Source organism: Ctenopharyngodon idella, chromosome 2 (genome assembly GCF_019924925.1).
Source record: "Ctenopharyngodon idella isolate HZGC_01 chromosome 2, HZGC01, whole genome shotgun sequence".
NCBI lineage: Eukaryota > Metazoa > Chordata > Actinopteri > Cypriniformes > Xenocyprididae > Ctenopharyngodon > Ctenopharyngodon idella.
This window is the reverse complement of record NC_067221.1, coordinates 33,620,956-33,633,678: the sequence shown is the minus strand read 5'-3', so window position 1 is coordinate 33,633,678 and position 12,723 is coordinate 33,620,956. Positions and strand designations below refer to the sequence as shown.

The 12,723-nt window shown below is 38.1% G+C and overlaps 1 protein-coding gene across 2 annotated transcripts in view; it reads right to left on the bottom strand.

Annotated features, from left to right (window-relative positions):
- efr3a (EFR3 homolog A (S. cerevisiae)) overlaps positions 1-12,723 on the bottom strand; it is a 54,217-nt gene that overhangs the window by 16,704 nt on the left and 24,790 nt on the right. For both annotated transcript variants that reach the window (XM_051862029.1, XM_051862036.1), the window contains exons 8-10: positions 10,293-10,397; positions 1,405-1,483; positions 1,139-1,274 (exon numbers count right to left, since the gene is read on the bottom strand). In XM_051862029.1, coding sequence (XP_051717989.1) covers positions 1,139-1,274; positions 1,405-1,483; positions 10,293-10,397 — 320 coding nt within the window. The remainder of the gene's footprint in view (positions 1-1,138; positions 1,275-1,404; positions 1,484-10,292; positions 10,398-12,723) is intronic.

The window sequence follows — 12,723 nt, the reverse complement described above, 5'->3', positions numbered from 1 at the left end:
CTGGCCATACTCACTTAAAGGGTCCCCTTCTGCTGAAGCTGTTGGTTCCAAACCTTTGAGCGGCCTTAGTAGGCCTTCTCTATGTGGAAGGCCTCTTTGAGGCTTTTTAGCTTGGGCAGTGGCCACAGGGAATAATGTCACTGACAGCCTAGCGTGTGACCAGAGAGAGTTGAGTGTTGCAACTTTCTTCTCAGCCATTTTTGGCATGCACTCTCCTCCACATGGTGGCGTGGGGATATGACTGTAACCCTGGTTCCCTGAGAAGTCACTTCAGACGAATAGCGTGTGAAGTGACTGAATGACATGTTCTCTAGGCGCCCCTTATATACTGTCTGGTTGCACTAGTATGACGTCATAGGCTGTCGCCGGCCAATAGGATTGGCGTGATTCGACTATCGCTTCAGACACCTGTCACGCGAGGGCGTTCCCCATATGCGTTCTAGGACGCAGCGTCTCGTTCCCTGTTCTCAGGGAACCAGGGTTGCAGTCATAACCCGAGACGATTTTTAGCTGTTTTAAGTTATCGCTCAGAATAATTCATCTCTCCTCAAAAAGCCACACAATTTGAGTTATTATCTATGTCCGTAGCACAAACCACGCAACATGGGTTACACGTGCCAAAGTTTATTTCTTATGTTTAATAATTTGTAAACCACACACAAAGTACGAGCAATAATAATCACAATGCTTGTCTTAGGGTACGTTTATACAACAATGATAGTAAAGACGGAAAAGTTTTTCCTTTGCCTTTTTCGTGTACAGATGACACCATTGTCAAAATGATCCCCGTTCACACGAATTCGCGAAAGTGACTAAAAAAGCTGTATTATGCATGTCAGGCCAGTAGTTGGCGATGTCAATTTGTAAAGAAACACTACACGCACCTATACACTGAACACATAATAAGCATGGCGTCACCACTTTCACAAATTTGCGTTTTTGTAGTACATGGAGACGAAAACAGTATCGTTTTCAAAAACTTGCACTTTGAAACCTATTTTCAAAATTTTGCATTTTCAGGGCCCCAAAACACCACTGTTGTGTAAATGAATGGCCAAAACACATAAAAAGTTTTACGTTTTTAGTTGAAAATGGTGTTGTATAAACGGACCCTTAGATAGTCAGTACTCAGTCTTACCGATGGAGCCCTTGGCTGCTATGGCAACTGTCTCCAGCAGCACCTGAACGATACCTGCCCTCACACGTGGGGTGTTTTTACTGTGGGTGTCAAGGTGAGACAACACTTGCTGTATCACGTGGTGAGAATGCTGGGCCTGAAACACACACACACTTCATAAAACATGCTGTAGAAGTGAATTTAATTTACTCTTCATTATCATTAAACGCTGCAATGGTCACACAGGATTAACACAAAGAGATGAAGTGAGAATCTGTTCACTTTACCTGTATTGAGTACATGATTATCCTGAAACAGGAAACAGCAAAATCGTTTGGGTCCCACAGGCGATGGTTGTCTAAATGCCTGTAGGAAAACAATGCTGTGTATTACAGTATGGCCTCTTATAAGACAACATATTTACCTATGTAGTCATGCATCCCTTTTCCCTGTGTTCATCAAATATTTAGGATAATATGATAATGCTTTCAGCTGCCAATTCTGTTGAAGTGGGCTCAGTTTGCAAATTTGTCACATTTAAACCTTTGCAAAACCTTGCCTTACAAATGCTACTGTCCTGTCCTACGTTAGCAACCTTAGCCATACACAAAGGATGTTTTTGCTCTTTCCTGTCTATCTGTGTGATGTTTTTATTTACGCAACATTATGGAAATTATCCAAAAATATGGTAAAATGTTGTTTTTTATAATAGTAACACAAGGTACCCAGAGATAAAACAAGTGGTATTTTTTGTCTCCTTTTCCAAAACTTTTAATGAATCTCCCAAAAGGGGAACAAAAATACAGCTTTTTTTCTCCTCTGCTGCATTTAGATTAAACATTGTCACCCCTAAATTTAGATTCAGTCTGTAGTTTTTAATTATGCTGCTGTGTAATTGGGCAATTTCTTTAAAGAAAAGCAGCAGATAAAAAGCTCTGCAATGTACGAATTTATTCCAGTCCATTTAAGAATAATTTCCAAACAACTTTTACCCTTTTTTCACAACGTTTACAAAAATCTCGCAGTTCTGGGAGGGGGGGAAAAAAAAAAAAAAAAAAAAAAAAAAAAAAAAACTTACTATACTAATAATTAAAAGGATGGTTCACCCCAAAATTAAAATTCTGTTAAAACCTGTATGATTTTAGGCCCCATTTACACTAGTGCGTTTTCGTTTTAAAATGCATAAGTTTTGCTGTGGTTATGCCTGTCATTTACACATTTTCGAACCTCGAAAACGGAGACTTTCGAAAATGTTGCAGACCCCGTTTTAGTTTGAAAATGCCAAGGTTGTGTTTCAGTATAAACGGACCAAAACACAGACTTTTGAAAATGATGGCGTGGCTGCCCACGTTCACTCTGCGTATCCTTGATGACCGTGTGAACAATAACATGGAGACTGAACTGCAATCTTTGCTGGCTTTGTTGTAATTTTTAGCAGCCATTGTGCAGTTAAACTCTGTAGTTTTTTAATACTGCAGCTGCCCACATGTGCAAGAGGCAACTGTTTACACTTGTACGCGCATGCCCAGTGTGCATGAACTGTCATGTGACGTGTTTTCGGTCGTGTGGTATAGACGTAGATAGTTTCTGAAACGCTGTGGAAACGCCAGTGTAGACGAGGATTGTTTTCATTTTAAAACGGCGTTCACAGATTGCAGCAATAGCAAACCACAACGATCCAACCAATTACCGATGAACAAAATCAAGTCACGCTCTACATTTTTTCTTGTTCGAGAAGATATACAGGGGTTGGACAATGAAACTGAAACACCTGGTTTTAGACAGTACTGGCAGCCAATACAGCATCAGTTTGTCTTGGGAATGACTGATACAAATCAGTGGCCAGAGGGATTTTGTTCTTCCAGAACAGTGGACAGGTTACTACAGTACGTGATGCTGGTGGAGGAAAACGTTTTCTGACTTGCTTCAAAATACTCAAAAATATTTGAATCCGGTGACTGTGAAGGCCATGGAAGATGTTCAATTTCACTTCCTTGTACATCAAACCATTCTGTCACAAGTCTTCCTGTGTATATTGGTACATTTTCATGCTGATAAACGGCACCTCCTTCAGGGTACAATGTTTGAACCATTAGCTGCACATGGTCCTCCAGAATGGTCCTTGGCAGCCCATCAAGCACAGTAGGGAAATGCCATATATTGCAGCCCAAACCCCTGTTCTTCACTCTGGGCAGCAACAGACCGGTGCTAAGCTTCTTTGGGGCTTCTCCACATCGTAACTCCCACGGAATGTGGGAAAGACAGTGAAGGTGGACTCATCAGAGAACAATACATGTTTCACTTTGTCCACAGCCCAAGATTTGCACTGTTGGCACCAATGAAACTGACATTTGGCATTGGCACAAATGACCAAAGGTTTGGCTATAGCAGCTGGACATCCCTTCGACAGCTTCCTCTTGCATGGACAATTAATCCTGTTGGATGTGGCTCATCCTACGTGTTAGTATGCTGACATTACCCTGGATACCATAGCACTCGATACATCACAAAGACTTGCTGTCCTGGTCACAGATGAGCCAGCGAGACTCGCACCAACAATTTGTCCTCTTTTGAACTCTAATAAGTCTCCCATTATGTTGTGAGGATTGAAATATTTTATGTACAGCTCTGCTATTGCTCTGCTTATTCAACCTTCACACTCTGCTCTTACTGATGGAATGTAAAATCAGTGAAGATTCGCCACCAGGCTGCGCATATATAGGCGTGAAACCTCCAACAATATACTGGTCAATGTTTCAGTTTCATTGTCCAACCCCTGTATGTCACATTAGGGAAGAAAAGACTATCTCAACTACTGTTTCATGCTGACTTTAAAGGCTCATGTGCAAGGCCACAGACAACTACATTTAATACAGGTGTTTGGAGTCGATTCTAGCACTGGTGTCTGTCACATCGAGCACGGTGGTTCCACTCAACAGCAGCTGTGATGCGGAAAACTTGAGCATTCCTGCGCTGCAACACAAATCCTATTTCCACACCTCTATCTCTCCTCTTTTCCGCAGTCTGATCTAACTCAAAAACCTCTATGCCACCATCCTCTCCCTTCCTGCTGTCGCCATGGTAACGTCAATCTGATCTCACCCCCCATCCGATGCGAGCTATTTTTAGAACGCCTGAAATCCCCCTCCACCCAAAAAAAGCTCTCGCTGTCTGTCTCCGCGAACACTAGCTTTGTGTGTTATCAGAGGTACAGATATCTGCCCTGGAGCTCAACGTTCCCTCAAAACCTCACACAAGTTTAATAAATACAGAGCACACAGCGAACAGTTTAATCAGGAGAGAGGGAGAGAGTTAGAGAAAGAGCGAGACATGAGAGACGGAGAGATGTGATGGAGAAGGTGAGGGAGAAAGAGACGTGCTTGAGAGCCCCTCGGCGCTTTGATATCCTCTTTTTACAGACATCTCACTCAGCGCTAATTGGCCAATGACTGAGATGAGCCAAAACGGTCTCATTAATAAGCCCTGAGAGTGTCTGCACATACACCATACACGCACACCGCATACGGCTGCATGTGTCTGAATTGTGTGCTAATAAGCTACAGATGGAGACCAGGTCAGAGCAGTCAAACTGAGAGCTGCTCATTTACACACGATGCCAAAGTCAAAGCAGCTCATCTTCAGCTCTGAATCTAAAGTTTCACCTTCAGCGTCCATTAAAGACACCGACAGACATACACATATACAGACCTATAGTAGAGCATTTATTCTTTAACTTACATCACAGAAATGCTAATATTTTTGTAATGCTAAGGTTTTTATTAACACATATACTCTAATTTGATTGGACAAAGTGGCTTTACACCATTTCATCGTCAATTTATAAGTGAACGTACACTACTGTTCAAAAGTTTGGAATAAGTAAGATTTTTATTATGTTTTTGACATAATAATTCACTCTTATGCTCACCAAAGCTGCATTTATTTGAGCAAAAATGCAGTAAAAACAGTAATATTGTTGTGAAATATTATTGCAGTTTAAAAGAACTGTTTCTATTTTAATATATTTTTAAATGTAATTTATTCCTGTGATGGCAAAGCTGAATTTTCATCATTCATTACTCCAGTCTTCAGTGTCACATGATCCTTCAGAAATCATCTAATATGCTGATTTGTTGCTTTATTATTATTATTATTATTATCAACTGTTTTTGGTGCTCAAATATTAATAGTGGTTATTATTAGCAATGTTGGAAACAGTTTTTGCTGCTTAATATTTTTGTGGAAACCATGATACATTCACCAATTATTTGAAATACCTTTTTTTTTTTTTTTTTGTAATATTATGTCTTCAATATTAATGTGTCCTTGCTGAATAAAAATAATTATTTTCTTCTTTTTAAAAAAAAAAAATCATACCGCAAACTTTTTAATGGTAGAGTATCACAGTTTCCACAAAAAAATATTAATCAGCAAAACAGTTTTTAACATTGATAATAGTAATAAATGTTTTTAAGCAGCAAATCGGCATATTAGAATGATTTCTGAAGGATCATGTGACACTGAAGACTGAGTAATGATGCTGAAAATTAATTTCTCCATCAGAGAAATAAATTAAATTTGAAAATATATTAAAATAAAAAACATTTCTTTAAAATTGTAATAATATTTCACAATATTACTGTTTTACGGTATTTATGTTTGATCAAATAAATGCAGTCTTGGTGAACATAAGAGACTTTAAAAACTTAATTATTCCAAACTTTGTGTGTATAAAAATTCTAATAAAAAAATTCAAATATAAACAGTGTATTTCAATTCTTAAATCACATTTCAGTGCATTATAAAAACTGGTTTTAATGCATCAAGCTCTGCATCATAATGAAATAGTCATCATTAGACCATTCCCTCGGTTATAAAATAACCTGGAAATGACTTTAATGTTCCTCTAGACTTTCCTGGATGTGAGCTGCATGAAACAGGGGAACATTAGTGCTAATGGAGGAAAAAAACAGCTCTAATATGATGAGATATTCAAGTAATAAGCCACAAGTGGACAAGCTACAGAGATCTTACTATAGTTAAGAGTTAAGCATGATATGAAAGAGTAATGAATTTGACTGATATGCATTCACAAAGAAGCTGAGAATTCAGCTAAAGGTTTCTTTTGATAAAGAGAACTCTTAATTTATAATATATAGATGTACTTCAATATTTAATACTGCTAAACTAATTCAAATACTGCAATCAATACTGCATTCATTGTGTACTGTCTACTTGTGTAATACAGACTAAAAAAAGGGGGGGTTTTGTTGCTTGTCCAATTTAATTAAAATGAGCAGATACAATTTTGCACATTTTATCATGCATGTAATTAATTTAAATTCGTAAAATGAAAGTTTGCTTAAGCTATTTGCATTGAGATGAATAATTTTCACTGCCATAAGGGGATGTACAGAAATCTAGATCCAGACTGACACAGACACTCTGGAAAATGATGCGTGCATTTTTAATCTAACATCATCTGTCCATGTAGTTTATTTAATTAAGTACTCTGATAAATTAAAATATGGTTATTTCCTTAATTATTTTTGTAAGGCAGGAAAAAAAAAAAAAAAAAAATCAATAGCTATTATTTGGCTATTTATAAATAGCCAAAAATGTATTAAAATACGTAACGTTATTATGAATACAAAAACCAGCTTAATGCTTTTAACTTTTTATTGAATCTTGAATTTAAGGTCAGCTAGAAAAATAAACTCTAGAGAGGAGCATTTTGCTAAATATATGCACTATATTATATATTCATTTTTGGTTCCAAATTTTTATCAGTTTTACTGGTAGTCCACTGTATGAAGAATTTTTGGGTATAATATGTCACAGTTTACTTTATTTTGCTATCCTCACTTACATAAATGAACTATAGTGTCCTGCACCCACTAGTGAAAATATATCAAAAATGTCTTTAGTTTGACTGTGTGTGAGTGTGTGTGTGTGTGTGTGTGTATATATATATATATATATATATATATATATATTACTGTTCTTCAATATTTAATGTATTTTTCAATTTAACCTTCAATATTATCAACTGGTTATAATACTGTACCAACTATAGTTTACAGCATTAGTTGAGATTACTTTCCTTGATTTTTTTTAACCCTTAATGTGATCGAAACTAATTGAATCGAAATCAGAATTGAATCACAAGCTTGTGAATCGAAATCAAATAAAAATTTTTTTTAGCATTATTTAATTTTATTTATAATTAATTTAATTGTTATTATTTAATTCAATTACTTTTTTTTGCCATTAAAGCTATTATTGAATAAATAATAATGCTTTTGTTGATGCTGTCACATTGCTGATTAGATCTCAACAGTCTCAATGAAATGATGAAATACTTAAAATATTACACTGATTCTGAGGATGTGAATGCAGGGAAAGCCCATATGAATGGCAATATCAAATGTCAATATGACAGGAATGTCACTAGGAGTCAGTGTGCAAACAGAGACACATATTTGCATCTGTAACCCATTTAACACATAAATCAAGCCCAGAACAGCTGGATTCAGATCACAACAATTCCTTTAACACAAAACAGAGCCATCTGGGCACTGCTTGCATTTTCTGCATGATGTTTGTGTTGAGACTGGAATGAATGAATCCCATCATGCCCACAGCGTGAGAGGAAGCAGACGAGCAGCTGACAGCAGCATCGGCGTCTGGACACCTGAGCTCGCAAGCTAACACCGCGCAGCGTGCTTGTCTGAAAACATCTGCGTGTCTCTGTTGTCTCAAAGTGCTCTGGCACCCTTTGCATACGAGTATGCACTGCATATTTGAGACTAGGGTTCGCTGAGCTCATAAAACACCTGATTCATTTTGAAAATGTTATCATTGTCTTGCATGCTTTCAATTTTCTCTTGCAATCCCTGCTCACGGTCAACCCTGAAAAGCGATTAATGGAAACTGACATGCTTGAAAAGCTGAAACGGCCACACATATTTTAGCCTGTGCGCTTGTGTTGTGTTACAGGGATACAAGGAATATCACAGACTTAAAATGGTATAATACCAATATTTCGCAAATTAATGTGAAGCATAAAAGCTTACATTTATTGGGTGACTAATGCATTAATGCATGATTTTAGAATAAATATTCAATGCATTGATTATGGAATTTAATATTCAGAACTACAATAAAACCTAGTGTTAGGGCAATGTAAAAGCTTCGGTGTTCAGTGTGTGACACCGTTGTGGAGGAGATGACGTGATCCTAAGTATGTTTCCAAAGCACAAAAATAACCAGAAAACTAAATTAATTAATGCACCAAGATTAATTTTTTACTGAAACACCAAAACTGAAATTAAAGATTTCATTAAGCTTAAAATCAAAAATAAAGTTTATTTAATTTATTTAATACTTTTATTTAATATGCAACACTCAAAGAGTTGTATATAAACATGTAAATTGCCCATAAGGCAGTTTTTATATCAGCTTTCTACTCCAATTTGTCATTGAAATGTAGACATTTAAATGATAACTGTAATAAGAACTTATTGAGGTTTCAACATTTTCATGACAGATTTATTCAAACATACATTAAATCATGACAACAGTAAGTAAAAAATATACTGAATATGAAATATTGTGTGTATATATATATCCAAAGTGGTCCAAGGAAGGAACAGTGGTGAACTGGCCACAGGGTCATAGCTCATTGATGCACCTGGGGAGTGAAGGCTGGTAGGTGGTACGTGTCAAAGTAACATCCACATGGATCCACATGGATGGCACATGGATGGCAGGACCCAAGGTTTCCCAGCAGAACATTGGCCAAAGCATCACACTGCCTCCGTCGGCTTGCCTTCTTCCCATAGTGCATCCTGGTGCCATGTGTTCCCCAGGTAAACGACACACGCACCCGGCCATCCACGTGATGTAAAAGAAAATGTGATTTATAACACAAGACCACCTTTTTCCATTACTCCGTGGTCCAGTTCTGATGCTCACGTACCCACTGTTGGCACTTTCGGCGGGGGACAGTGGTCAGCGGCTATGCAGCCCCATACGCAACAAACTGCGATGCACTGTGTGTTCTGACACCTTTCTATCAGAACCAGCATTAACTTCTTGAGCAATTTGAGCTACAGTAGCTCGTCTGTTGGATCGGACCACACGGGCCAGCCTTCACTCCCCAGGTGCATCAGTGAGCTATGACCCTGTCGCCAGTTCACCACTGTTCCTTCCTTGGACCACTTTGGATAGATACTGACCACTGCAGACCAGGAGCACCCCACAAGAGCTGCCGTTTTGGAGATGCTCTGACACAGTCGTCTAGCCATCACAATTTGGCCCTTGTCAAACTCACTCAAATCCTTATGCTTGCCCATTTTTCTTGCTTCTAACACATCAACTTTGAGGACAAAATGTTCACTTGCTGCCTAATATATCCCACCCACTAACAGGTGCCGTGATGAAGCGTTAATCAGTGTTATTCACTTCACCTGTCAGTGGTCATAATGTTATGCCTGATCAGTGTTTATAAACTGTATTGTAGAGCTGCATGTTTCTGGATAAATTGAGAATCTCGATTTTTTTTTTTTTTTTTTAATAGAGATCACGATTTTCCCATGATTCCGAATAGACAACTAAACAATAACATGTAATTTCCTAGAGGTTCTGACAACATGTTAATTGCTGCAGTCTATTTAAAAATATTTAATTCATTTGAATTAACTTTTTTTAAATTGGTCTGAATGAATGATTCAATGACTCATAAAGACATCCCTTGACTCATTACTGGATGAACTGGCGTTTTTGAACGAATCTCTGTAACAAAATCTATACTAAATCTATACTAAACCAAAGCCTATTAAAGTGAATCCCATGATATATGGGATTCCCATAGCAACAAATAAAGAAGTTATAAAAATTATCTTGCAACTGCACTAGCAATGTCAAAATAGCTCCTGGGCTAGATGTGTGCGTCTTAAAAATTAGGGCAAATTGTTAATTCATGGTACCCTGATCACAATGTGATGGTACCATAGCAACAAGCCCAGTGATAAAACAACCTCAACAAGCTTGTTAATTTTACTGTAATGAGCGAATAATGACTGAACCGCTGATGTTGCCATAGAGACAATTCAAACAATAGCACTGGATAATGGTGCCTACAGCAGAGTGTAGCCATGGCAATGGTACTTACACCAGTACGGGGCGCACTGCATTGTTCATGTTGCCATAAGCAGCGCGACCCAGCAATTCTCGAAAGCAACTCTCCGCCAATGAAGCCGGATTTTCCTCTCCAGCCCTGAAAGAGAGAAAGAGAGGGATACATATAAGAGCACATGTACTAAACTCTGTCATTTACAATGTGTGGTTTTACACTCTGCATTCTGATGTCAAACACACAAGTGTATTAAATGATGCATTAAAGACCTGTGAGGAAGAAACCCAGCCACCTCTCTTTCTCTCTCCCACACACACACACACACACACACACTCTCTCTCTCTCTCTTTGTCCCTTCAGCTCACCGGTAGCCCATGGAAAGCAATTAACAGAATCTGACGACCTTGAAAAGCTGAAATAACCACACAACTCTGCGCACACACACACACACACCCCAGTTGTGTCTATGTGTTTTCTGGAGCCAATAATAGTCACACACCCAACCTAATCAGAGTGCTGTATATTAAAGCAACAGCAAACAGTGGCTAGCATACTGCTTACTTCACAGTATATACTGTATATTTCCTGCAATTTTTTTCCAATAGTTTATAAAATAGCATGTGACACATATTTTAAACTGGGTTGTGCTGCAAAATAAAATTATTATTATATTATTTTCCTTAGGCTACATCGACATTAATCCGGATACATTTGAAAATGGCGTTTTCGTTTCAAAACACTCTCTGTCCACACTAGCCTTTTCCAAAAGTTTCTCATCCACACTGAAACGTCGGAAAATGCTAAATTCACCTTACTCCGCGTGCATAAAACCTCATAAAAGCTCAGTGAGATGATAGACGGAACAGACATAATAAAGTTCTTATGCTATTCTTCTGGCAGGATTTTTTTATTTAGCAAAATATCTCGCCATTCACTGTGAGTGGACGGGTCGCACTCAGCCACCATATGTTGGGTCTAAAACGCAACTGCTCTCATGTTTTTTCGCAGGACAGCAATTGCGAGTAAATTTTCTGTCATCTTTGCAGGACTGCGATATGAAGAGTGTACAAAGTAACATATCTTTAGCAACAGTGCGAAAGTGAATGGCACAGGCACAATACCGGTATAAACATACATATCTATCGGTACAATGTGTGTCACATGACTAAACATGCGTCATCATTTTCAAATACCTCTGTTTTTACAGACCACACTACAAGGCAAAAACAGCGTTTTCAAATTTATCCACTTGGGAAAGCATTTTCAAAAAGCTAAATTTTCGCAGAGAAAAAGAAGTTTTTTAAATGAAAATGTATTAGTGTGGACAAGGCCTTAAATACCTTTTTTTATTTTGCAGTGAAATATTACATTAGTAATATGTATTTTTATTATTATTATTATTATTTTATAGTCATTGATGTACGAGTCACAAAATTGTTCAGCCCTACAAACAAGCACAGTAAATCTCTTTTTCAGTAAATCTCGGTCTATAACGCTAACAACACAGAGGAACAATATCCTTGGAATTACTTTCAGAGCAATTTTTTCCAGGTTATGTATGATAAAAACACTGACAGTCAATCAGAATCCTCCAACTTGCATTTAAAACTTGCATTCTGACTTATTTACACTGTTAAAGAGTTGCATTCTCATGCTAAACATGGCCAAAGTTTCAAAACACAAGTTGGATGTATGACGGAGTATTTCTGTGCCAAATCCACTACTTCCGGTTTCGGTACAGGATTCAGAGAGTTTTTTTCGAATGTGTCCTCTATGATGTCAAAAGAGAGTGGAATTCCTTGTATAGGCACTTCTCCCTGATAAGCGTGCGCACACACATCACCCAGAGCAAGAGCACGCCCATCAGCGGGTTTCGTTAGGGATACGGAAGCTGAGAGATTTTTCCACAATGGCTGTGTCCCAATTCAGGGGCTGCACCCTTTGAAGGCTGCATACATCATCGAGGCAGTCTCAATTAAGAAAATTAACCGTTAGATTGCAATGTAAGAAAGAAATTACAGTATTTTACACCTCACAATGAATATCAGTCAATTTTATTACGGTTACTTTTCTTAAATAAGACATCCTTGATGACGTATGCAGCCTTCAAATGCGACCCCCGGAGGACGCAGCCTCCGAAATGAGACGCAGCTCCTGTCACCAAAAGAGTGTGTTTATTACCTTTTTCAGCTTCCCAAAGAACCCAGCGTCAAGGGAACAGTGGATGAAGTTTGTTTTTCCGGGGCAGCAACGGAGTTGTGCATGTATGTTTGTTTGTTCCCAGGAATTCGGTGACGAATACTTTGTAAACAAGTCCCAGTTCGGCGGTGGATTTGCAGATCGGGGGCGGTGAGTAAAGCTGCATCAGATGTCTGTGTTTTGTTGGCAATCGGCGCGCAAGTGCATAAAATGTAAACAACACGAACGTTTTTGTTCCCTTTTTATTTTTAATGATGTTGCAGCTAGC